Below are 26912 nucleotides of genomic sequence, written 5' to 3' on the forward strand. Positions count from 1 at the left end.
TTTTATTTTATTTTTAAATTTTTTTCAAGGCATCGATGATACAAATCCCATTTCTGTTTGAAGTTTAATAGCTGGCCATGTTCTGTAAGAGAATAGAAGTGGGAGAAAATGTAATAATGGTACAGGGTCTTTAGTTTCCGTCACGATAAACGCTGTCCAAAACGACAAAGTTTAATCCGTACGTCATCACGGCATGTTTGCTAATATAAAACACTCACCTTGCTGATCCAGTCGCTGTAGGCGCTCACGCGGGTGAACACGGTGGGCTTCTTGTTATAATTGCAGCTCAATCCTGAACCGAAGCTCACGATACCGTGGACCTCCCAGGCTCCATCGCTGCCAGCGCAGTTCAGAGGACCACCCGAGTCACCCTGTGTCGAGTGGGACATGAAAAGAGTTATTTTCGACAAAAACTTCCTCATACAAACTTTTTATAAGACATCCAAGGTAGTATCGCGCATACGATATTGCTGCTTATGTTAGTTAATTAATGTTAACGTTTGGCTTCATTTTTTACTCAAATATATACTTGTTTATTGTAATTTTTTTACTGTTCCACCAAAAAGCAGACTTGTTACCATAGGAACAAAATTGAACATTCATTAGACATCATGCTAATTCTGTGTGAAATGTATGCATTTTCTATTATGCTACTTGATTTTTGCTTAGTTTTCTGCTGTTTGCTTTTACATTTGACTCTTACCTGACGTGCTTCAGAGAGTTATTCTACTCTAATTAAAGTTCATGTTACATTTGTTAATGTTGCAATGAACAATACATGAATTACATTTTTTGTTTTTCTTTGTTAACATTAATGAAAATAAGCGTGTTAGTCCTTGTTCTCACAGTACATTAATGTCAACAAGCACACATTGGATTTGAATAATGCATTAGTAAATATTGAACTATGATTAAGTTTAAGATTAGTTCATCTTAGTAAATATATTAACGGCCGTTATCTAATGGAACCTTTTTTTAAAGTGTGACTAAGTTGGATATAGTCAAATGTGCTTCTGATTATAGAAAAAGATGTCAAGAAGCCATTAAAATCTGCTTACATTACATCCAGCAACAACACCATCTCCACCAGCGCACACCATGCTTGTGGTGACCTGAGAGCCCCACCAGTCAGACTTGGAGCAGGTGGCATGATCCACCACGGGCAGAAGAGCCTGCTGCAGGATATCGGCCAGGGGTCCATTAGCTAGTTATTCACAAAAATAGGTGAGTGGGAAGAAGAAAAAAGAAGCAGACATGTCTAAAATTTGTTATTTGTCATTTTGTTTTCCATCTGCAAACTAAAGCTAAAATATAGGGATAAATGATTCTATAAAAATCCTTTAATACCCATGGAATCATTTCATCAAATGCCTGGAAATGTTTGGTCTTTGCGCTATAAAAATATTGTCCTTTGGTGATCTCAAAAAGTTTTGTCAATGACATCACTATGAAAAATTCTGTGTGAATCTCCCTGACACCTTTATTTTTAAGACTGTAGCAGCACAGCCTGGTCCATAATAACCATCAGCCAGACTTACTGTAGAGACGTCCCCATCCAGTGACGTAGCAGGGAGCATTATGGGGCAGCACATAGCCAGCCTCGGGAAGACATGCAGGAGTGATGGTGTCACCTATGGTAACAGCAGTCTCCAGTTTGATCAGGGCGATGTCATTACTGTGGTGCAGAGAGAGAAATAGGGTTAATTGGATTTAAACACACAACGGTTCAATAAATGGATCTCTGAATAGTCTTTACCGGATTGTGAAGGAGTTCCAAGCCTCGTGGACAATGATCTTTCCAGCACCAATAGCGACAGAGCCGTTCTCCTCCTGGCTCAGGCTATGTTTTCCCAAAAACACTCTGTAAGTTCTGCTACTGCTGCAGGGCCACCAGAGAAAGACAAATAACTTCATTTACATTTAGTCAGAAAATGTAATCAAAGAACGCAAATGAAGCAATTCATTCAAGTGTGACTAATACAAAGTTTCTGATTTAGTTAGAAAAATACAAACATGAAGGAATTAAGATGTTTTTTTTTCATAAAAACAAGGTACTTTTATATATGGTGTTAATACTGTTATCATGAACTGTTACTAAAATGGTTGTTTTTTATTTGTAACCAGGCCTGTGTTTAGGATCTTCTCTCTGTAACTAACCTGATGCAGTGAGCGGCAGTCAAAACCCACTGTTTGTCAATAAGGCTTCCACCGCAAGTGTGGTACCAGTTGCTTCCACTTTTGTACTGGAGGGAGATCTGGATGAAGAACAGAACAGGGGTCAGTAATTATCCTTGAAAACGTTTGTTTGTAAGTCAGCAAATTAACTATACGTTCATTTATGTTATCTGTATGATTAAAACTTCGAGAATCTGGTTGTAAAGTTGTAGAAGATGAAGATACAAAAGTTTATTTTGAAAACGCTATGCTTTTCAGTGTTTTTTTTATTTATTTTTTTACTCCAAATGATATGAAAATTTTAATGAAATACAAAATCAGTTTTTTTTTTTTTCGGTCACTGTGACTGTAGAGAATTAAGTAATGTAATAATTTCATACCTGCCAGGGCCAGCTGTTAGGACGCACATCCACACCTCCCACAACCCTCGTCACAATAGGAGGGAAAGTGGGAAGCCCACAACTGTACGCTGAGGTAAAACAAAACACATCATGCCTCTTTTAATAGCAATAAATATTATAAGGCTTTTTCTTTTATTATATTTTTTCTTACAATATACATTATATATATAATATACAGTTAAAATCTGAATTATTAGACCTCCTTTGAATTTTTTTTCTTTTTTTAAATATTTCCCAAATTATGTTTAACAGAGTAAGAAAAATTTCACAGTATGTCTGATAACATTTTTTCTTCTGAAGAAAGTCTTATTAGTTCTATTTCGGCTAGAATAAAAGCAGTTTAAAAAACATTTTAAGGTCAATATTATTACCCCTTATTAAGCTATTTTTTTGATAGTTTACAGAACAAACCATCATTATACAATAACTTGCCTAATTACCCTTACCTGCTAAGTTAACCTAATTATCCAAGTTAAGCCTTTAAATGTCACTTTAAGCTAAATAGAAGTGTCTTGAAAAATATCTAGTCAAATATTGTTTAAAATAAATAAGTTATTAGAAATGAGTTATTAAAACTGTTATGTTTAGAAATGTGTTGAAAAAATCTCTCCACTAAACAGAAATTAGGGAAAAAAATAAACAGCGAGGCTGATAATTCAGGGGGTTTAATAATTCTGACTTTAACTGTATTTGAGAACCACTTTATTAATTAACAACAATGCTTCTTTTTTGGGATTACACCTTAAAAGAAAGAATATTAAGTCGTCTTACCTCCGACAACCAGAACAGCCAAGACCACAAACTTCATCATCCTTGTATCTTCAGTGTTTGGCTGTTCTGCTGGGGTTTATATACTGGCCAGTGCAACGAATGACCACAATCGTGCAGTTTTGTGGAACAAATGTCCTTGATTGATGTAGGAAAAATAAACACCCTCCTCCCCACTTTCATCCAATGGTGGTTCTGAGGGTACAGTTTGACCCTGTCGTGAAGGATAATCAAATAATTTAAAAATAATTTTTGTTATTGATTAACATTTTAAATATTTGCTATGTCTACACATTTAAGCTCCCCCATTTTTATTTTGTACCACTACTTTGTATAAATGTATTTAAATGAAGAACAAATAATACACAACTTACAAATATATATCTATGTTTGTTATTGATTTACATTAATAGCCAGTTTCCTCTCATAACACCCAAATGCATGAATTCAGATGAATGTATAGTTAGTTGTTGGTAATGTGCACACAGTATTATTTTTCATATCAGCATGTCATCTGTGCATTTCTCAGGAATGGTGACCACCTGGTTTTGCACTGTTGCAGGACTGCACGTGCAATTCTGCAGGACACGTGTGAGAAAGATAAATTTATACCATTAGAGTCTATAAATATTGACCCAAAATTAGTTGGAAAGCCTATTTGCTGTGTTGTTGGATGAAAAGCTGCAGTCAATCGCCAATGAACTTTGTTTATTGTCTCCAATTGATATGATGTAATTTACCTCAAAGCAACAAATCAGTTTGCTAAAAATGTTGAAATGAGAAATGGGCTTGCACACATTGTGTGGTTCATAGTTGTTGTTCTCAGCAAATTATTACAAGACTCTGGGTTCAGTATTGCTATATGTAAAGTTGAAGGCAAAATTATCAGCTTTTTCAGATGTTACCTAAGTGATGTTTAACTTTATAAACTTTTATATTTCCTATATAAATATATATATATATATATATATATATATATATATATATATATATATATATATATATATATATATATATATATAATATATATATATATATATATATATATATATATATATATATATATATATATATATATATATATATATGTATATATAAGGTTGAAGTCAGAATTATTATCCCACCTGAATTATTAGACCGCCTGTTTATTTTTTTCCCCAATTTCTGTTTAAGGGAGAGATTTTTTAAACATAATAGATTTATATGGAGATATGTATGGAGAAAGTCTCATTTCTTTTAGTTTGGCTGGAATGAAAGCAGTTTTATAAATTTTAGGGGCCGATATTATTAGCCATCTTACTATTCTTTTTTAATTGACTAAAATAATGTAAATCACCTGTTAAAATATTATGTACTTTAATATGATTAATGTCATCATGGCAAAGACAAAAATTTGTTCAACTATTTTGTTTAAAAATGGGGCGAGACGGTGGAGCAGTGGCTAGCACAAACGCCTCACAGCAAGAAGGTTGCTTGTTCGAACCTTGGCTTGGTCAGTTGGCATTTCTGTTTGGAGTTTGCATGTTCTTCCCATGTACGTGGGTTTCCTCCGGGTGCTCCGGTTTCCCCCACAAGTCCAAAGACATGCACTATGGGTTAATTGGGTAAGCTAAATTGTCCGTGGCGTATGTGTGTGATTGAGTGTTTATGGGTGTTTTCCAGTGACAGGTTGTGGCTGGAAGGGCATTTTCTGCGTAAAACATATGCTGGATAAGTTGGCGGTTGAGTCCACTGTGGCAACCCCAGATTAATAAAGGGACTAAGCTGAAAAGAAAATGAATGAATTAATTATGTTTAAAAATGTGTTTTGAAAAAATATCTCCTTAAAACAAAAACTTGGAAAATCAGAAAAAGAATTTAAATTTCACAGGAGGGCTATTAATATTGTCCTCAACTGGAAGATGTCTCTTGGCTGCCATATACTGCATAAGTGCTGAAATCCCGCATAATGATTTTGCTATCAGACATAGCGACTGATCCACTCTCTTGCCCTATCATGTTGTTTTCCCAGATACACTCCATAAGTTCTGCCACTGTTGCAAAGCAGCAACAAAAACAAAAACGTTCAGAAACTGGGTTATATTCATTTTAAAAAATTTGCAACAACACTGTGTAAAAATAGTATGAAGTGAAATCAACATAGAACTCGCCATTGTACTGAATGACTCCCACATTCTCATATAGTACTGCATTATCACTGACTCTAACTTTAAGAAGTTCTACAGTGTTTTTTAATTTTTCACTCAGCCTATTTCTTAACATTTCTAAACGTAGCTTTCCACTGGAGAATCCCTTCGTTAACTGATCATCAATCAACTGAAGTGTAAGCTGCCATGACCCACTAAGCACAATTTTTAAATGCAGTAAACAGTCACACGTTGAAAGAAATTGTGCCGCCACAAGTGTGATATCAGCTTCCAGGGAGATCTAGGTTAAAAAAGACTTTTACTGTAGTTTGCAAGTGGGCACATATGAACACTGTTTATTGTAAACCATGTAAAGTAATTTCATTGCAGTAATGAAATGTGCATCTACCAGCTGTGAGGATGGGTATCTGTATAGGGAAAAACCCTGTATTTCCCTGTCTAGGGAAAAACACTGACAATTTTTTAAATAATTATTTTTAGGAGGTTTTCACCATTTATCGAAATTGGACAGTGGAGGTTACAGACAGGAAAGTATTGGGATTGGAATGGAACTCCTATGTCTTTGTGCTGCATGTCGGCACGCTTAACCACTAGGATAAAACTGTGAAAAGTATCTTACATTTATGTACTGCTTTCTATCTTTTTTAATTTATTTTTTATTTTACAACACCTGAGGTTTTGGGTGACTAAATGTAAGGATGTTTTTTAACTTTTTAATTTAGTTACTTTTTTACCACTGACCATACCGAACAAAAGTATTGTTCTTTCTTAATAATTTTTGTGCTGGTTCCCACTTCAAATAAAGTCTCTTGAGGTCAGGATAGACCGGAAAGCAAAATTACGTGACACAAGAAGTCTTCGTTTTCTGTGAAATTGATCAAAATGAGGTTTGATCAAGATTAGAACAAGAATGAATGTTTATTTATCTGTTTTTAAGAATTACCTTCAACAACCAGAACCGACAAGATCACAGATTTCATCATGATATACAGAAAAATTCACGCTTAATTTGTCTTTGATGGAAAGAATAGAGAAAAACAAGGCTGAAAAAAGTAGTTCTCTGGTGCACCTTCAACTAAATATTACACAGTGTGAATGTTTTTTAAATACAAAAATAATTAGATTAACCGCTAGTTTCTTTTCTACCAGGTTTGTGTAATTGTTTTTTTTTTTTTTTTTTTTTTAAAGTTTACACTTAATTTTAGGTCACAATTCATGCTATTAACAAACTATTAACTGAGACTATTAACTTAATAAGCTATTAATTAGTTGCTTATTAATAGTTAGTAGGGTAGTAGTTGCATTTAGGTATTGGGTAGGTTCTGGGATGTAGAATAAGATCGTACTTAACAGCTATTAATATACAGTTAATATCATATTAATAAGCAGATTATACGCCAGTATTTAAAAGTGACTTAGGTGTTAGCTTACTCTTTAATTTTCCACACTTTTCCACACTTATGTAGGTGACGGTCCTCATATTTGATCCAGAACATGTGGCACTTTCCATTTTTACAGTTTGTTTGAAATGTATTTTGATAGTTAAAAGATCAAAACACAACATGACTAAAAAAAATAAATTCCATTAAACATAGAGTCTATGCGAAGCACTAAAAATGATCTGGGTTTGGCAAGGCATTACTGTTCATATCAGCGTGTCATCTGTGCACTTCACAGGCCACATATATGAATCCTCACAGATAACTGATATTTTTGGGCTGTTTATCTACAAGGCTAAATGATACTGGGAAGGCTATCTGTACATTGCAACAGGAAATGTCACTGCTCCGTCACACCGTCCAGATCCAGGTTAGCTATAAAAGTGCTGGATTTTTGCCTGTGGTCACTGCAATCAGGCACGATGAAACTTGTGATCTTGGCTCTGTTTATTGCTGGCGGTAAGATGGACGTTAAAAAAGGAGCTAAAAAAAACTGTTGTTCTTTTAATCCTCAGTAGTAGATTGAGGATAGATTTCACTTACAGTTTGCACTGAAGACAACGAACTTGAGCAGACAGTAATTTATCATTTTATGTATTTTAACAGCCTACGGTTGTGGGCAGCCCACCTACAAACCCATCGACTCGAGAGTGGTGGGAGGAAGTGATGTCAGACCCAACAGCTGGCCATGGCAGGTATGATCTCTACAGTTGATTGTTCTCATCCTAAAATGCTTTACAATCAAACTATGAGCACACTAATATGTATTGATTATCTTTTGTTACACTTCTTTTAGAGACTCTGCTGACTATAAGTAGCTTTGCAACTACTGTATGTCAACTATTATTAAGCCACATACAGTATACAATGAAGTTAAAATCAGTTGTCAGTTACATGTTTCTTTCTTAATTCTGCTCTGTATACACACTTTAATATAGTTCAGGAGTGACCGCTGTATTCTGCAACTGAATGTAGCAACAATAATGTTTACGCTAATGTTATGCAGGGTTTATGAAATTGAACTTTAAAGGATAGTCCAAATTTTTAAATTCTGTCCGTATTTACACACCCTTTACTTGATTTATTTTGAAAATTCTTGATAAACACTAATAAAAATGTTGGAAACTGGTAACCATCGACATAAATAGCAGGAAAAACAAATACTGTGGAAGTCAACGGAGAACGGTTTCCAACACTCATAAGAATATCTTCTTTTATGTCTAACAATAACGAAACAAAACAAAAACTCAAACTGGTTTGGAAGGGTGAGTAAATGATGGCAGCGTTTTCTTTTTTAAGAGAACTAAAGGATGTTATTAGAGATGTATTTAATGTGCATCAAAGATGTGCCTCTCTTCTGCTTCCGCCCAATAATGACACTTAAATGGCATAAGAAATAACAGAAAAAGAGGCACAAGCCTTGACATTTGATTTGCCAGATCTCACTAGAAAAAACAAGAACATGCCCATAAGAAACTGAATGAAATACAAAAAGTTTATCTTGACAATAAGATAAAAATATTGCTTCTGCAATCTATAATACTTACTCACTTTCTCACTCAATTTCCTTTGGCTTAGTCCCTGGTTTTTCAGGGGTCACTACAGTGGAATGAACCTCCCACACTCTAATAACTGTATTAATTTAAAACATTTATGAGCCAATCCTAAACAACAAACCCAAAAATCATTTTAAAAAAGTGGAATGGCAACACAATAGTTTGCTCTGAGAAACAGCCTTTCAAAAAACCTTCTGTCTTTTGTATATATGTATATATATATATGTATATATATATATATATATATATATATATATATATATATATATATATATATATATATATATATATATATATATATATATATATGTATATATATATATATATATATATATTAGGGATGGGAAGATTAACCGATATGTATCGATACGCGGTCATGCGCGTGCACGATGCGAGTGCATCGGTTGAGCAGCAGAGGATGAATGAAATTTTGGAAGCAAATCGAGATGCATCGGTTTTTGCGAGATGGACCGATTTTTCCGAGATACAGCTTATATTTTTAATATAGAATGTATTTTTTATTTATTAACAAGTGTTGTCAACCTGTTTTTGGCGCATAATTTAATCGACCTACACAAAGTAAGCCTTAGCAACGGATTTGCGGATGTGCACACACTACAACTCAGTGTATCAGGTGTGCGGATGAAGCTAGTGGTGCGCCCTCAGAAAGCGCGAGAAGCAAAACAAACATATTCCCCACTGAGTTTTAAATCTAAAGTATGGCAAGCAACATTATGGATTTAAGGATGGACGACATGACAGGACAGATGCAATTTGCAAAATGTGCCGCGCATCTGTAAAATACGCGGGCAGTACGACTAATCTGAAATCTCACTTGAAGCGGCGCCACGGTGTTGTTGTGAAAGCATCTTCCAGTGTTTCTGCATCCCCGGCTTTCGCACTGCTTCAACCAGCTCCAAAAGTGGTGAGAAAAGCATTGCAAGTTTTTTTTTCCATGCGCAACAGTTCTGCTCGCTCTACGCCAATAACGAATGCTATTGCATTGTTCATCTGCAAAGATATTCAGCCTAGTGTCACGGAGAACGAAGGTTTTAAACACCTCCTCCTGTTATTTTTTTTTAAATATTTTAATAATAATAATATTAATAATAATAATGATAAAAATAATTGGGTGTCACGGTGGCACAGTGGGTAGTTTGACCACCTCACAGCAAGAAGATTGCTGGTTTGTTATATTTTTATTAGCCTGTTGTTTACAGTGACAGTGATGTTTGAAAGCAGCATAACACTGCTAGTTCACAACCTTAAGTTTTGAATAATCAGTGGCAAAATATATCTTTGTAAAACTTGTTTTCATAGTTGAAAAGTTAAATCACAATTCTTGTTGTGCAATGCTAAATTTATTTATGTTGAAAGAGTGCAAATATATACATATTTATTTAATATATATTGCACTTATACATTCTGTTTATCTTGAAAATACTTAAATAATATGTGCTATATGTTCTAAAATGGCCCTCTACTGTAAACTGACACTTTGGCTCTGAGAGAAAAGCCAGTTTGTAAAAAAAAGTCTTGGTTTTGCTTGGTTTATAAATAATCAAACTCATTCAATGGCACAGCATCCTCTTTCACATCATCTCATAAACTTGATCTAATTAGTTAGTGCTGAAATATCGCATCGTATCGTGATATGGGTGTGAATTGTATCGTGTTGCATCGCAATATGTCACAAATGTATCGCTAATATATCGGATCGTATTCTTTGTATCGAGATGCGTATCGGATCGGCATTATAGCTTAGATGCCCAACCCTAATATATATATATATATATATATATATATATATATATATATATATATATATATATATATATGTATATATATATATATATAAAACAATGTTTAAGTGCTGTTATGTTAAATAAAAATAAAAAAATAGCTGGAACCAAAGTCATGCAGTTTACAGGAGCAGATTTATAATTTAGGGAAGTAACAAAGTTTTATCTGTTAATAATTCTTTGGTTGTGAGACAGTTGTGAAACCACGTGTCAAATTCTGTGTGTTACTTGCCCAAACTGTTTTTTGCAATTTCTCAGTGAAAATTGTTTTCAGACTAGTTTTCTCTGTATATATTTACGCATCTTCATCTCCTCAATATTTCAGGCATCTCTCCAGTACCAGAGTGGCTCCAGCTTTTACCACACCTGTGGTGGCACCTTGATCGACAAGCAGTGGGTCTTGACCGCTGCTCACTGCATTAGGTAAAAAAAAAACAGCTACTCTTTCTCTAACATTAAGAATCTTTAAACCAGAAACCCACTTTCAAAAAAAAAAAAAAAAACTAAATTTGCATTGCGAAATAGTCTAAAACTTATTTAAACTTTTTTTGCCAAGCAGCAGCCGAACTTACAGAGTCTTACTGGGCAAGCACAACCTGCCACTCAGCAGCGAGTCCGGCTCTCAGGCCATCTCTCCTGCCAGGATTATCGTTCATGAGAACTGGGACTCCTACAATATCCGGTTGGTCCTCGTTTCATTTTAAAGCAAGAGAACAGAAGTTTAATCTAAGAGCATGTTTTTAATGCATGTGTGTCTCTCAGCAATGACATCGCCCTGATCAAGTTGTCAACTCCAGTGACTTTCACTGACAAGATTTCACCTGCTTGTCTGCCTGATTCCGGCAGCATCCTTCCTCACAACTCCCCCTGTTACGTCACCGGCTGGGGACGCCTCTGGAGTAAGCCTGCATCTTTTGCATCGCTATTTTCATCATTTTAATCACAGACTTCAACATTCAAAGACAAAATTATTTCTCCAATGTATCCTCTAAATACAGTTAAAGGCAAAATTATTATCTGATTTTTAATCAGAGAGATATTTTTTTCAATTTTTTTTTGAATATAATACATTTAATCACTTATTTATAATAACTAATTTATTTTGTCTAGTTAATTTGCAGTTTATTCGTATTTAGATTAAAGTGCAATTTAATGCTTAACTTAGACTAACTAGGTGGAAGAACAAAATAACTTTGACCAGATCCTAAGGGAGACTGGAGACATTGAGACCGAGTGGTCCATGATCTCCAACTCTTTTGTTGACACGGCCAGAAGGAACTGTGGGTGGAAGGTGCTGCCTGCCGGTGGTGGAAGTTGGTAGTAATGGGGCCCAGGGGCAGACCCAGGACATGCTGGAGGGACCATGTCTCTCTGATTGACTGGAAATGCCTCGGGATCCCCCTGGAGGAGCTGGAGGAAGTGTCTGGGGAGAGGACAGTTCCCTCAGATCTACCTCCTGAGACTGCTGCCTCCATGACCCAGCCCCAGAAAAGCGACAGACAATGAATGAAAGAAGGCTTTTAATCTAGCCAAACTGAAATAATTAAGACTTTCTCCAGAAGAAAATATAAAATATAATACTAAAAGATTTAGTTGGGAAATATTAGACAGAGAATACAATTTTCACAGGAGGGCTGATAATTTTGACTTTAACTGTGCAATGGTTCCTGGTTTGTAGCAATAAAAAAAATCATTATTTTGTAAATTTCAGCCGGTGGTCCCATTGCTGATATCCTGCAGCAGGCTCTGCTCCCTATTGTGGATCAAGCTACCTGCACTAAATCTGACTGGTGGGGCAACCTCGTGACCGACCTCATGGTGTGCGCTGGTGGAGATGGAGTTGTGTCCAGCTGCAATGTGGGTTTGATGTGCACTTACATTTACATTTTCATAGACTTTCATAGACTTATGAAACTGAGTGTTCTCTGATTCAACAAGAAGAGGCAATACACACAAGAAATACTAATTTTACGAATTAACTGTGCTCAGAGAACTAAGTGATAGAGTTGAGGGTTGAGAGTTATTTTAGTATTTTTAGTATTAAGTGATTTTTAAGAACATGACTGGTGCAAATGTAGGTAAAAGTGTCAGAAAGATTAAAAAAAGTGTTTTTACTACAGGTGGTTTGTCAAGCCCACTCACCTGTGTGAAGCACACTCAGAATTGATAATGTTTTAGGTTGTTGTGTGGTTTTTATCCTTGATGTATTTGAAAATGCACCCTAAAAATATAACCTGACTGCTGCAGGGTGATTCTGGTGGCCCTCTGAACTGCCAGAGACGTGACGGCACCTGGGATGTTCACGGCATTGTGAGTTTTGGCTCCAGCTTGGGCTGCAACTACCCCAAGAAACCCTCCGTCTTCACCCGTGTGTCTGGATACATTCCCTGGATCAACAAAGTGAGTATAGAAGCTGCTGGTGACTGAACAAACAACATCTTTTCTTTACTTTCTGTCGACACATTCAGATACCTTAACTGGCCTCCTGTTTTTCAGGTGATGACCTCTTATTAAAGCTTGGAAGGCGTGGATACCTCAAATTAAACAACAAAATAAATGTGGGATTAATAAACATGATTCTCCAAAATTCTTCTCTTTGTCTGTTCTTGGCCATTTTAATGAGGTAAAAAAAAAAGAAACATTAAAATATTTTTCCACTGTACTTGGTTATGTATCGTGGCATAATCAAGATATTTTCTTATGCAATGATGGAAAAAGTAAGACATTTCTGAGAAACAGTTATCTGGATGTACACCAACAAGAATTATGTAAAACATGTAAAACATTCTACTGATGACACTGCTTCAAAGTCACAAGTAATTAAGCATTTGCTGTTCTAACCAGTTACCATTTTATTAAAAATAAATAAATATATAAATAAAAGAAGCTGTAAATAAAATATTTTACCCCAGTCCAAAGACATGGAGTATAGACAAATTGGCTTGTGTGTGAGTGTGAATGGGTCACACGCAGGATTTTTGTAATTAGCAACACGCCTATTACCATACTGTATATTGAATATTATGTTTATTATAGTATAAATCCTTCTGTTGATTTTTTGAATGAATGATAATTGAATTTAAACCGATTAAAGACAATGTGAGGTCCCTATAAATAGAATTGCAATAAATAGTATTCTGGAAATATAAACAAATTTTTATTTTGATACCGTCAACAGACTTAAAACATTTATAGTGAAAAAGTAATAGAATATAGAGATAAGATGAGAGCTTTATGGTTGGGTACAAAACGAGCGTCTCATTCTTTTTAAGCAAACTAGGTCACAGAGTACGCATGAGTGCGAATTGTCAAACAACTAAAAAAAATATCACTGTTATTAAAGCCTCGTAAGCTCAGGAGGAGTTCCGAAAAAATACTGAAATTGAACACAGTCTACTGCTGCATCAAGAAATGCCACCTTGTTGCTCTCATTCATATTGCTTTAAAAAAACAAACAAAAAAAACATACTCTGATGCTTTAAAGATATTTTATTATTTGGAAATACAAATCAAGAAGTCTGTATTTATTAATAATAAAAAGAGCCTGTGATGTGATTTTTTCAATCACTCTGGTCCTGTAAAACTGCATTCACTTATTGGTGTCACTTAATTTCTGGTAGGCTATTCCACATACAGTGTAATGTTTTGTATTAAAAGTTTTTAATTATAACAGCAACATGATTGTTTTATAAAGTATTCGTTCATATTTGTAAAGTACAGTTTCGTAGGAGGAAACAGCTGTGGTGTAATTAAGTGAACAAAAATGTTACAGTAGATGGAAAACCGACTGCTCAAGCGTGACATTTAAATACTGAAAAAGAACTATGCAGATATTATTACTGTATCGATACATTAACAATTTTCTGCACTTCTGTGGTATGTGGATTTAAGGATAATACTTATCTTCCACATTCATAACATGTATTTTGACAAAGTTTGCCACATTTCCTGTGAGGGAAGGGTATAAGTAGGGGTGGGCAGGGCCAATAAATGGTTTTGAAGAACCCCCTTGCTTGCTGTCGATGTTGTCCAAATTGGGACCTAGAAATTTTTTCCTGAAACTGCAGCCTATCCAGTGGGTCCCACTGTGCTCTAACCATAGGTCTACAGTAGCTGCTCACTCAGACTGACAGTCAAGCCACTGCGCGCGGTGTTAAAGGCGGGACTTCGCGTGACTTGATCGTGTTACCATGGCGCTTGTACACAACCTATTGTAGACAGACAGCAGAACATGAGGAGAGGTGTCGAACAGTGAAAAACTTAAAGGCCTGGTGAGTTTTTTTTAAATAAATGCGTCTTTAGTATTTAAATGCAGATTCGTGTTAACTTAACTTCGTGTACAACTAGTGTAAAGTTCAAGACAGAATAATTAGCCCTCCTGAATTATTATCCCCCTGTATGTATGTATATATATATATATATATATATATATATATATATATATATATATATATATATATATATATATATATATATATATATATATATATATATATATATATAGTTTTAATAGTTTTAATAACTCATTTCTAATAGCTGATTTGCTTTCTTTACCATGATTACAGTACATTATATTTTACTAGATGTTTTTCAAGACTCTAGTTTTCAGCTTAAAGTGACATTTAAAGGCTTAACTAGGTAAACAATTGTAGGCTAACTAGGCAAGTTTTGGTAATTAAGCAAGTCTGTAGACAATTAAAGGGGGTCTATATTGACCTTAAAAAGGTTTAAAAACAATTAAAAGCTGCTTTTATTCTAGCCAAAATAAATTTACAAAACTTTATCCACAAGAAAAACAATGTTACTTTGTTGAACGTTATTTGGGAAATATATTAATTTAAAATTCTGACTTCAACTAGACTGTAGACTGTACATCTGTGCAATTTTTTTTTGCCATGCTAATAGTTTATTTTCGACCTTCTTGAAAATAGGCTATGTAAATAAGAGAATAATAGTGAATATTATATCTTGACTTTTGGGTGTTTGACTGGGGCCGAACATTTGGTGCTACTCCTTTGGTAGATATAGCTGTTTACAACAGACTGCAATTAAATGTTAAATATGGGTGAACTAATTAGCAGGGATTTTTTATTTTTTTATTTGTCAGCAGGTTCAAATGAGGGGTTTTCTTAAAACGCCAAACTGGGTATTTAAACTCCAGCCTAAAACCACAACTATAGGAAGACACAAAGACTCTGACCTCTGTCTACAGGTATTAACCCATATTGTCTCCAGTGTTTCCACTCAATATGTCATTTCAATTGGTTATTGATTTAGTATTTAATTATTCATTCTGATTAGCAGATGATTTAATGTTGGATATGAAAGGCCAATTCCTGCTGGATGAATCACTTGAGAGGACAGTCTTTAAGTGTTTGTCATCTCATGTACTCAGAACAGTGGGGTGGATGAATATCATGCCACTATTGACTGGTGTGAAGCGGACAGCTGCTATGTTATCCGTGACTTAAACTCAGCACACGGGACATACGTTAATGACTGCCGGATCCACAATGCAACAGTGCGTCTCTCTCCAGGAGACCAGCTTCACTTTGGCTATGGAGGATCAACCTATGAGCTGTCCATTGACAACGAGAAATCAGTAAAATTAGCAGTATATTTGAACCTTTGTTGTTGTTTTTGGAAATATAATGGAAGATATAGCAATTAATTCTTTCTAATAAATAATATGATATTTTTATATTAAATAATATAATAAATAACATTCAAATCTTTATAATGAAAAAACTTTTCCTAAACAGTTTCCTCATTTGGCTGCTCAGTCTCCAGTTCCACAGGCCTGGCCACGAGTTCGGACTACCTCTGTTTCACCCCATCCTCCAACCAGACCTCGTCCTATGAGTGCCGGAATGAAACGGGGTTCCACTACAACTGATCGAAAAACTCAATCTAGTAGACCAGGTAGCAGCCTTTTTCTTTAGTTTTAAGAAAAATATATTTATTGTCAGTCCAAGTTAAGTATTTTATGATAGAAAGAAAATGGGTAAAACAAGCTATTGCCAAATAAGGGTTATTCTTGATAAATAATTAATATTTTTATAAATTATATATTTTTTAATGATTAAAATTGTAAAGTATAATTAAAAAAATTACATTTTTTAAATTACAACAATCAAATAACTAATAAAAGTTTAAGAGTTTTAGTTAAGTACTGGAAAAAAAAATGTAATTGAGGTAAAACTGAAACTTAAAAACGATATACTTAAAAATGCATACTATTATTAAAAATCAACCTGACATGAAAAAAACTACGTTCAAATCTAATTCAAAATATGTCCAGTATAAAACCTAAAGCAGTACAGTTCCATAAAAAAATAAAATAAAAAAATTCAAACCGGCACCAAACGGATGGATCCTCATGGGAACCTCTGCTTCAACAACTTTTCATGTTTTGTATCTAAATGTAAACTTCAACAAACTTTTATAGTCTTTTTAGTGAATTGTATTATATTATATAAATATTTCTGACCTTGTATATGCAGTCAAGTCCAAAATTATTCACACCCACTGGGTCCGTATATCTCCTGGAGTCTACATCAAAAACTGTCAGAGCAGAGATCATGATTGGACATGGGACGATAACCATTTTCAAGTATACCCCGGTTTGGAAAGTCAAGGTTTTAAAACTGCCAAAATTTTCTGTTTAACCGTTCCTTAGTTATGTGATTTTTTTATTTACGTTTTTTTTTAAATTAGTTTTTTAGGACAACAGTATCTCCAGCAAAACACATTCTGTTTTAAATTGTACAGAAATCTGTTGTTTTTGAAACAAATAAAGACAGCAGAGTGATTGATATAGTGATTTATTTGAATTATTTAGCCTGACATCCCAGCTGGCACATAACATCATAGACAATAATTTTAGGTAGATGTAGGTCGTAATGTTTGGTGACCAAAATTCAATGTTTTGCCAGCATCTAAGGACAAAGTTAATTTGACGTTCAAAAACGATGTCAAATGATTTTAATATTAGGTTGATTTTAGGTTGTGTTGGAAAGTGACCAAAATCTAATGTTGAGCCAACATCTTAAACCAACGTCACATTGATGTCAAATACTGACATTTATTCATTAGGTATGGCAACCAAAATCCAACATCTGATAGACGTCATAGTTGGTTAACATCAACACATTTTCAAGCTGTAACATCATTAGATGTTGATATTTGGATGATTTTAGAATATGACATTATGTTTACATTATGTGGCTGCTGGGATGTTTACTGTTCCAAAATATTTGAAATGTTTCTCAAAATAAAATGTTTTGTGTTCAAATTGGAAAAAAAGTTTTTGTTTTTTTACCCAGACATTTAAAAAGAATATATTTTAGAGCAGTAATCACAATACCGTGAAACTGATATTTTTATCCAACGTTATTGTACTGTCAGAATCTTTTACTGGGCCATGACTTCCCTTGATACAGTTTAAAAATATAAACTGAAAACACCTAAAAATCCAAAGCTACAGGCTATTTTTTTTACAGTGCAGAATATTTTAGACAATGTTTTCCTTTGTTTACTATTCAACTGTATATGTTTTGCAGGAAGCTGGAGTGCTAACAGAGGATGTAATCTCAGAAGTATAACTCAACCTAACATTTCTCAAAACATCCAATGCCTTCCTATGGACGAGGTGATCAACATCCAGTTAAAAAAAAACACCTTGCTGTGTACACATAAGCAGACACCTCATTTTAATGTTTAATTTCTGCTTTTTGGTGTCAACTGCCTTCCAGTCATTTTTAGCTGCAGAAAACCCCAGCTTTTTTTCGGTTTAAAAATAAGGACTGACCCTTTGCTTGACCATCCATGCTACTGATATGCCTAAATAATACCCTGTTCTTCCTCAGGAGGAGAGCTTGCATAGCCTTGGAGAGGGACATATTCGTGTGTCTCTGTGCTTTGACGATGAGTCCCAGAGGAAGAATGATGCGATCGCGGCCCTGAAGGAGGAAGTGTCAGCTCTCAAGAGCCAGCTGTCTCAGAAGAAGCAGGGTGATCCAGATGTCACACACAGACTTCTCTGCCTGGAGAGTGACATCAAAGAGAAAAGGGATCAGATACAGCAGCTAAAGGAGCAGGTGTGGTAGAACATGTTTTGCTTTCTTACTTTACACTGTGTGTAGTTTTGTGATTGTAATGGATAATGGGATTGTGGGTAATTTTTATCTTAAATTGGTGTGTACATTAATTTCGCTTTTATTTACATTCAGAAGGTTTATTCCAAATAGCATATTCACGCACAATTCTGAACCATTTTGTAATATAAATAGTGTACGAAATAAAAATAACACTTTAAATACTCAGATGCTTATTCAACTGGTAAAAAGAAGTGTGGAATGTTGAACATTTCATGCACTCTACATTTACGTTTTGCTCATGTAACGGAATGGGAGGGGCTATTAGAAACTAAAGTTTGATCTTTTATTTTGGATTGGCCAAGTAAAATTCTCCTACAGAGATGATTATTTCACCTCCTGATTGTAAATGCAGTTTTACACATGAGTCATGGCAGGAACTATTTGATAGTTTGGACTTTTGCCACAGCCATATCACCCTGCAGCCCAAGACCGTTTACTCACTGAAGCTAAGCAGGGCTGAGCCTGGTCGGTACCTGGATGGGAGACCGCATGGCAAAAACTAGGTTGCTGTTGGAAGTGGTGTCAGTGAAGCCAGCAGGGGGAGCTTAATCTGTGCTCTGTGTGAGTCCTAATGCCCCAGTAAAGTGAAGGGGACACTGGGACACTATACTGTCAGTGAGCGCCATCTTTCAGATAAGACATTAAACGGAGGTCCTGGCTTTCTGTAGTCATTTTAAATCCCATGGCACTTCTCGTAAGTGTAACCGGGGTGTAACCCTGGTGTCCTGGCCAAATTCCCACCATTGGCCCTTACCCATCATGGCCTCCCAATCATCCCCATCCACCGAATTAGCTTTATCATTGTCTTTCCACAACCCTTATAGCTAGTGTGTGGTGAGTGCATTGGCGTTATTGTCCTGTGACTGCGGTCGCATCATCCAAGTGGATGCTGCATATTGGTGGTGGTGGGTTGGTGAGACTCCCCTCATGATTGTGAAGCGTTTTGGGTGTATGACCATACATGTTAAATGTGCTATATAAATACACATTGCATTACATACTGTACACTCTTACTGTGAAGTAGCCGGGCTGCTTCCCTTTATCTCTGGCGACCGCACTGGTTCACACACACCCACAGACGCTCACAGACACGCACATACATACGCACATACATATGTCTACTCACCTCTCCTTTTCCTCTCAGTATGCTGCTAGTGACAAAGGGCCCTGTCATCTCGCACGCATCCAGTCATCCATTCCATATCTCCATTTTCCCACAGGTTAACATTAAGCATACATTTACACACACCTTTGTGTTCGTGTCTTTGTGTTTTTGTTTCGTCATTTGTCCGGGAAAGTTGGTCTTCAGTGTTGTGCCGGCCAAACCGAGCGAGCGAATGGCGCCGGCTTATGACGTCACCGGCCGCGCCATGGCAGCACCAATCACAGAAGCGCCAACCGTACCAATTGTTTGTGTTTGTAGGGTACAGCCAGCGTTGTAGAGGAGCGATTTATATGTCTTTAAACCTCTGATTGTTGGTTGTTTTATGTATGTATGTATGTCAGATATTATTAGTAGCTGTGTGCTTTTATATTTAGAGATGCCACATTTAAATGTTTAATGGTGTGATGTAGAAGTTTACCTGAATTACCTGTTTATGGTATGCTCCAAAAGGGGGCGGAGTCTAGCCTTTAAAAGGAGACGGCAGACTCAGAAACGGGGTCAGTTCACCTGGCTAGCGAGCGTGTTGTGGCAGAACCGTAAGCAATCCCCTTTATCAATCTATTGTCTGTGTGACATAGATTTCTTTCGTATATATTGTAGATATATTGTTTTGTGTTGTATATATCGTATTTTGTTTTTTTGTTTTATTGAGTTGTTACTTTGTTTTTTTTTTGTACATACCTTTTGGGAAATAGGTCACTGTACATTTATCTGCACTGGACTGTTTTGCGTTATCCTTGTAAATAAACCATCTTTTTTACACTTCTGGGATAAGGCCATCATTTTTGAGAACTCTTTATTTTTATTTATTTTTTGCTGATGTTGGGCATCCCACACCTGGTAGTGAACCCATTCCGGGTCCATTACATAATTACTCACGGCGGCACGGGAACCATTCTGACACGCACCACTCTGTGGTGAGCACTATCACCGCTCGAAGCTCACAGGGTGCCACAGCAGGTGGCAGTAGTGAGTTTGTGGGTCGCGGGCCGTCGCACTTACACATACACTACGGTCAATTTAGTTTATTCAATTCACCCACAGTGCATGTTTGGACTGCTGGGGAAACTGGAGCACTTCTCATAAAGAGATGTAAGGAGTGTAACCCGTTGTCCTTGCCAAATTCCCACCATCAGACGATCTAATGATCTGATCATAATCATCCTCATCCACTGAATTGGCTGTATCACTGTCTCTCCACGTCTATAGCTGGTGTGTGGTGAGCGCACTGGCGCTGTTGTCCTGTGCCATGTCCAAGTGGATGCTGCACAATGGTGGTGAAGTGGGAAGAATCCCCTCATGATTTTGAATTGCTTTGGGTGTATAGCCATACACAAAAAATGCGCTACATTCATTCATTCATTTTCTTTTCGGCTTAGTCCTTTTATTTATAAGGGGTTGCCACAGCAAAATAAACTGCCAACTTATCCAGCATATGTTTTACCCAGCAGATGCCCTTCCAGCTGCAACTCATCACTTAGAAAAACCCATTCACACACATACACTTTGGACAATTTTAGCCTACCCAATCCACCATAGTGCATGTCTTTAGACTTGAGTGGGAAACTGGAGCACCCAGAGGAAACCCATACAAACACGGGGAGAACATGCAATCTCCACATATAAATGCTAACTGACCCAGCCGAGGCTCGAACCAGCGACCTTCTTTTAGTTAGATGACATCGCTACCCACTGTGTCCCTGCTCCGCCTAAATGCGCTATATAAATATAAATTACTTACTTAGTTACTTGCTTTTACTGTATTTCACCATTGAAAGGATTGGCTGGCCAATCCTGGAAATGGTTATAATTTTCCATAAAAAAACTTTTTCTTTTGGTATGACACTATTAACTCTAATACAAAGACCGTAAGGTTGGCTTCAGGATACATCCAACATACAGTATAAGGCCAGTTTTTCTTGTCTTTTTTTGATAATATGCAGCATAATTACTATTGCCATGCAGTAAATATTTAAGTTAGTTATAGCTGAGATTTATATAGGGTCTATATGTATAGGGTGGGTTTAAAAACACCTAAGGATTAAACATGGGTTTTAAGGTCCATGTTTTAATACTGATTTTCATGGCCAATGCCTGTACTGTAAAAAAGGCTGGGTTCCACACAATCCCTTCATCTCGTCTCAACTCAAATCGATTAAATTAACTTAATGGTTTTTACAATATTATGTTGACTGAACAAAAAGCAATTAAGTTATCCCTAAAAACTCAAGAACTTTGTTATTTGACTTCAATTAAAATAGGTAGTCTAAAGAAGCAGCAAATTTTTTTGCTAGTGTATAGAAGCTAGTTAAAAATGAATGATACTGTTATCATTGAAGTGTTATCAAAGTACTTATTTAAAAATGTAAAAAAAATCTGAATATTTACATATGTAGTTTTTGTTTATTTATTTATTACAAAGCAACACTGCCATCTACTGACCTAGAATGCATAATACAACTTGTCATTGACGCCATTTAGTCAAAGCAGTTACAGTATGTAAACTTTTCACAAACACAAAAGAAAAACCTTTACATTTTTAGTTGTCATGTAATCATACTTTACATTTAGATTCCTATAATAGTTTGATGATAAAATACTGTATAAATGACAATACACTACTTGACAAAAGTCTTTCCAAGCCTATCCAAGTTTTAGGAACAACAAATAATAACTTGAATTCTAGTTAATCAAATGGTATTTGAAGTGGCTAATATGATTGGCAAAGGCCTCTAGATTACGGTGTACTCCAATAAATATAATCATGCTTTGATTATTAATTATTTAATTAGGACAGTGAGGTCTGACTTTGCTTAGATAAAAGTCTTGTCAATTAACAGAAATAATAATGTACAGTATAGAATATAAAGTTATGGTGCAGTGCAAAAAGAATTAGCATCCACACATCTCTGCAGTGACTCAAATAACTTATTAATAAAGTTGTCTGGAATGGAAAAGAGAGCGTTCTTGCAGGACTCCCAAAGTCCATCAAGATTTTTTTTGGATTCATCTTCAATGCCTCCTTCATCTAACTCCAGATATGCTCAATAATGCTCATGCCTGGTGACTGGGCTGGTCAATCCTGAGCACTTCGACCTTATTGCTTTCAGGAAATTTAATGTGGAGGCTAAAATGGGAAGGAGCTCTATCCTGCTGAAGAGTTTACCCTCTCCTGTGGTTTGTAATGTAATAGGCAGCACAAATGTCTTGATACCTCAGGCTGTTGATGTTGCCATCCACTCTGCAGATCTCTTGCACGCACCCATACAAAATGTAAACCCAAGCCATGATTTTTCCTTCACCAAACTTGACTGATTTTTGTGAGAATCTTGGGTCTATGCGGGTTCCAATAGGTCTACTGCAGTATTTGTGATGATTGGGATGCAGTTCAACAGATAATTCATCAGAAAAATCGACCTTTTGGAACTTTTCCAAATGATCAACTAGAAGTCAAGTTATTATTTTTTGTACTTACAACTGGGATCAATGACAAGATTTTGTCAGGTAGTGTACAGCCATTATCTTAAACACTGCATAAACATTAATTTAATGTTTCACAGAACTTTGAAAGGTTGACGTAAAACATGCATCTTTCACATTATTTATATACTTTTATCAAAATGCCCCAAATCCTTTGCATTAAAATCCATCAACAAATATTGAAAGATCATGGCCACTGAAGTCTGCTATACCAGGAAAAGGCAAAAACACTCATTACAGATAGTAATTATTCAAGTTTCTTTATATTTAAGGTTTAATTTAAGCAATGCTTGCATTTTGGTGAAGCTATTTCTCCACTTTCCAAATTCATCGAAAATCTTTCAAGGGCTAATTAATAATTAACTGCTGCGCCTCATTTCAAGCTTGATCTGTTTAATGGATGCAGATGCTGGAGCTTCAGAGATGTTCTGGAGAGATGCTTGAACAGACTGTGACTGAGAGAGATCAGAAGATCAGCGCTTTATTAGAACAGATGGATAAACTCAGGAGACAAAATTCTTCCTCTACAGGTATGAGGATGCTATTAAGTGGATGACATGTATAGGTCATTTACATTCCTGTAATGTGGAAAAAAATATATAAATACTTTATCACAGAAAACCATATTTCACACAGGGTTAAACTTAATTTATGTACATTTAAATGTCTAAAAATACACTTTATACTCCATTTATAGTTCATTTATATTCATACTAAACTTCAGTTTGAAGATATTACTACTATTAAACTGTATTTTCTGTATTTTATTTCGTACTTTCTATTCATCCATTTAAATTGTATTTTATATTGTACTTTCTATTGTTTGAGTCATGATTTCAACAAAACAGCAAAATGGTTTATAATAAAAGTTTTTGTGATTAAATTTTGAGTAATATGGATGGAAATACACTGTTTTGTAGTGAAATTACAAATAAATTATTGCATAAATAAAAATATTTTGACATTTTTGTGGCATGTCTGTATAGTGAGTAAGATAACTTGTTGGAGATAAAAGTTTTAGCACAAAAACATTGAAAAAAAATATGTAAGTTTTATCAACTTACTAGATAACATATTATTTTATTGCAAATATCCAAACTTTGAATTAAAAAATAATGCGTAAATGCATAAAAAACTTTTTAAGTCATCCAACAGGTCTAACATACTAACCAGTACCATATTTGTAGCATGCATGCACCATCCTGTCCGATCTGTGGAGTTATTTTGTGTTTTTTTTCACTTTCAGCACTGGTTAGCAGTCTGCAGAGAGACTTGTCTGCCCGAGAGAAACAGGCTCTAAAACTAGCCGCTGAGGTGGACAAGCTCAGACAAGATGTGAGACGCAGAGAAGCCAAACTCTCAGGCATTATGGACAAGGTTCCTGCATCCCTCTCCTTCTACAGCTGTTCAGCTCTCTAGGTTAACACGTAGCTTTCAAAGTGTTTTATCAATAAAAGATCACACTTTCTCTGGTCTGATCTTGTTTTAGAAGTTGAAAGACTCCCAGAAGCATCAGAGTGAGCTGCTCGCCAGGCAGAGCGAGGTGGAATCTCTCAACAAAGTGAGTGTTTTATGAAGAACACCTTTACAGGCACAATAACGCATTGGTAACTCACAAAGATGACCTTATTGAAATAACCCCATGTCAGAGTTTACATGCAAACCAATAACTTGGCAAGCAGGAGAAAAATACTGTAGTGATTTGTAGTAAATACTATAGTGTTTTTGAACCATACTATAGTAAAGTACTTGAATTATTCTGTTTTGGCTATATAGTTGCTGTGGTAATACTTTAGTATTATAACACAAATTCTACAAGAATATGGTACATTATACTACAATACACCACAGTTTACTGTAAAGTATTACTGCAGTAAATATTTTTTAGTTTATACTAAACTGAAATTCAGCTATTTTAATTGAACTAGAACTAAAGCAGCAAAACCCTTCAACAGAAATCATCAATTCTAATTTAACAAAACCAGTTGTTGTTTGTTTACTTGCTTGACTACAAAAATCAAACTGAAAATAAATGTTTCAATTTAATGTAATGATTTAAAAAAAATGTAAATACCGTTAGAGAGGACAATGCATTGAACTCCATTGTGTTATGAATGTCACTGTTTGTTTTTACCGCAATAAGTTCATTGTTAAATGAATAAGTGTGTATGGATGTTTCCCAGTGTTGGGTTGCAGCTGCATAAAACATATGCTGGATAAGTTGGCGGTTCATTCCTCTGTGGCGACCCCAAATTAATAAAGGGACTAAGCCAAAAAGAAAATGAATGAATGAATGAATGTATAAATGAATCAATATTAGACAGGAGTTACTTTCTCAAGTTTAATTTAATACCTTTGGATCGTCATTAGACAAAATTTGGGCACCCCTGGTCTACAGAAGAAATTGTCCAATATTTAATTAACTTATCTTGCCTACTTAACATATTAACCTGGTTAAGTCTTTAAATGATACTTTTTAAGCTAAATACCAGAATCGTGCAAAATAAATAGAAAAATATTATGCAATGTCACCATGGCCAAAAAATTAAACAATTATTAGCGGGGTTAGACGGCATCTGTGGACATTAAAAATATCTGTGGGTTTATGTGGACTAAATTTGTGAGTATTGTAACTAAAAACTTAAAACATGAAATAAAAAACAGACTTTTTATTCTTTATTTAAGGTTAAGGAAGCTTTTTAACTTTTATTTAGGTTTGCAAATCCAATTAGATCCGCTTGTTTGGTAAACAAAGTCTCTCATACAATATATCCAATGAAATACAATTCATTCATGTTGTCCCAACACAAATCGATTAAGTTAACTTAACACTTTTAAAAATGTATGTGGATTGAATATAAAAAATTAAGTTGTCCCAATGAAATCTCAAGAATTGTGTTGTTTCAGCTCATTTTTATTAAGTAGTTTGAACAAGTAAAAATATATATATATTTTTGAGTGTATGTAAATGGACACTTTTGCAAACTTTTTATATATATATTTCACATTTGCAATGTATTTTATATATGTAAAATCCAAATATGAACTTGTATGTCATATATGTCATTTGCATATATTGACATATGTCAGATTTCTATGGGGTCTTTCCTTCTCTGCTACAGCAAAGCATCTGTTGCATCTGTATGTGCTTAAATTAATTCCTGTCACACATCACACTGCACTCTTCAGTAAACTGACAGAGAGCAGGTTAATACGTTTACAAGCTGGGTGAAAACAGGTTAATGTGTTTACATGATCACATGCATTGTCGGTTTATTAAATGCAATCGGGTGAAGAAGTGCATGTAAACATACTCTTATCCATTACTTACCTCCACACAGCTTCCCACAATACCCAGCTCCGGAGGCTGATGCCTTGTCCATTAGGCCACTGGGCCAGATAGTATTCATTTATGAAATTAGACGTCATGTATCTGTTAATTATGTGTGCTGTAGGAACGAGCTTCTCTGCTGACAGAGCTGGAGAAACTGAAGCAGCTTCATGAGCAAACGCAGCAGCGAGAACAGAGAGTTCAAGAAAGGCTTCAATGTACTAAATCAAGGGTGAGCAAGCTTAAGACAGGGGAAAAAGTCAGGTAAAATAACTCCTGTATCTATTTTGATAACCTATATGAAATTTCTTTAAAGTTTGACAGTTTTCGCGAGCAGATTGTCAGGATTGCACACGTTTCTGACAAGCAACCAGACCAAGAGGTATAAGAAAACATTTCAGTTTATTCTAAAGACAAGTTTACATGAAATGATTTGAAAATTGCTGAAACATTTAAAAAAAAGTTATCTCTAAATATTTGTTAATGTCA

The 26912-nt window shown here is 35.3% G+C and overlaps 3 protein-coding genes and 1 long non-coding RNA gene across 9 annotated transcripts in view; 2 read left to right on the forward strand and 2 right to left on the reverse strand.

Moving 5' to 3' along the window:
* Positions 1–10: 10 nt before the first annotated feature.
* ela2l (elastase 2 like) lies at positions 11–3399 on the reverse strand. Its single transcript, NM_199886.1, is given in 8 exon segments — positions 11–82; positions 219–371; positions 1059–1204; positions 1539–1675; positions 1757–1879; positions 2158–2255; positions 2556–2644; positions 3348–3399. Coding segments are annotated over 8 exon segments (804 nt in total). The 5' UTR covers positions 3388–3399; the 3' UTR covers positions 11–64.
* A 3936-nt stretch (positions 3400–7335) lies between these two features.
* Positions 7336–12875, forward strand: ela2 (elastase 2). The gene is made up of 8 exons (NM_001139464.1): positions 7336–7389; positions 7537–7625; positions 10614–10711; positions 10848–10970; positions 11051–11187; positions 12000–12145; positions 12536–12688; positions 12785–12875. Exons 1-8 carry the CDS (start codon positions 7353–7355, stop codon positions 12800–12802), a joined length of 801 nt encoding a protein of 266 aa, NP_001132936.1. The 5' UTR covers positions 7336–7352; the 3' UTR covers positions 12803–12875.
* Positions 12876–14491: 1616 nt separating this feature from the next.
* fhad1 (forkhead-associated (FHA) phosphopeptide binding domain 1) overlaps positions 14492–26912 on the forward strand; it is a 33169-nt gene continuing 20748 nt past the window's right edge. Inside the window, exons 1-11 of one of the 6 annotated variants that reach the window (XM_073908979.1) lie at positions 14492–14559; positions 15396–15500; positions 15684–15890; positions 16051–16210; positions 17851–17939; positions 18157–18387; positions 23499–23622; positions 24339–24469; positions 24582–24653; positions 26548–26655; positions 26740–26805. In XM_073908979.1, the coding sequence (XP_073765080.1) occupies positions 15405–15500; positions 15684–15890; positions 16051–16210; positions 17851–17939; positions 18157–18387; positions 23499–23622; positions 24339–24469; positions 24582–24653; positions 26548–26655; positions 26740–26805 (1284 nt within the window). In that variant the 5' untranslated portion in view covers positions 14492–14559; positions 15396–15404. Of the gene's footprint in view, positions 14560–15395; positions 15501–15683; positions 15891–16050; positions 16211–17850; positions 17940–18156; positions 18388–20108; positions 20149–23498; positions 23623–24338; positions 24561–24581; positions 24654–26547; positions 26656–26739; positions 26806–26912 lie in introns of those variants that run through there. The other 5 variants (XM_073908981.1, XM_073908980.1, XM_073908982.1 and 2 more) reach the window with 5 other exon arrangements.
* Positions 17098–19786, reverse strand: LOC137490313 (uncharacterized). Its single transcript, XR_011016580.1, has 2 exons — positions 19574–19786; positions 17098–18333 (listed from the first exon to the last, which is right to left on the reverse strand). It is a non-coding gene; the product is annotated as an uncharacterized lncRNA (long non-coding RNA).

This window comes from Danio rerio, chromosome 8 (genome assembly GCF_049306965.1).
Source record: "Danio rerio strain Tuebingen ecotype United States chromosome 8, GRCz12tu, whole genome shotgun sequence".
Lineage (NCBI taxonomy): Eukaryota > Metazoa > Chordata > Actinopteri > Cypriniformes > Danionidae > Danio > Danio rerio.

Bases quoted from the DNA above. Each gene is read 5' to 3' on its own strand.
- ela2 (NM_001139464.1), top strand. From the start codon at position 7,353: ATGAAACTTGTGATCTTGGCTCTGTTTATTGCTGGCG. The intron at 7,626-10,613 runs GTATGATCTCTA...TCAATATTTCAG, and splicing joins CCAACAGCTGGCCATGGCAG to GCATCTCTCCAGTACCAGAG. The intron at 12,146-12,535 runs GTGGGTTTGATG...TGACTGCTGCAG, and splicing joins GAGTTGTGTCCAGCTGCAAT to GGTGATTCTGGTGGCCCTCT.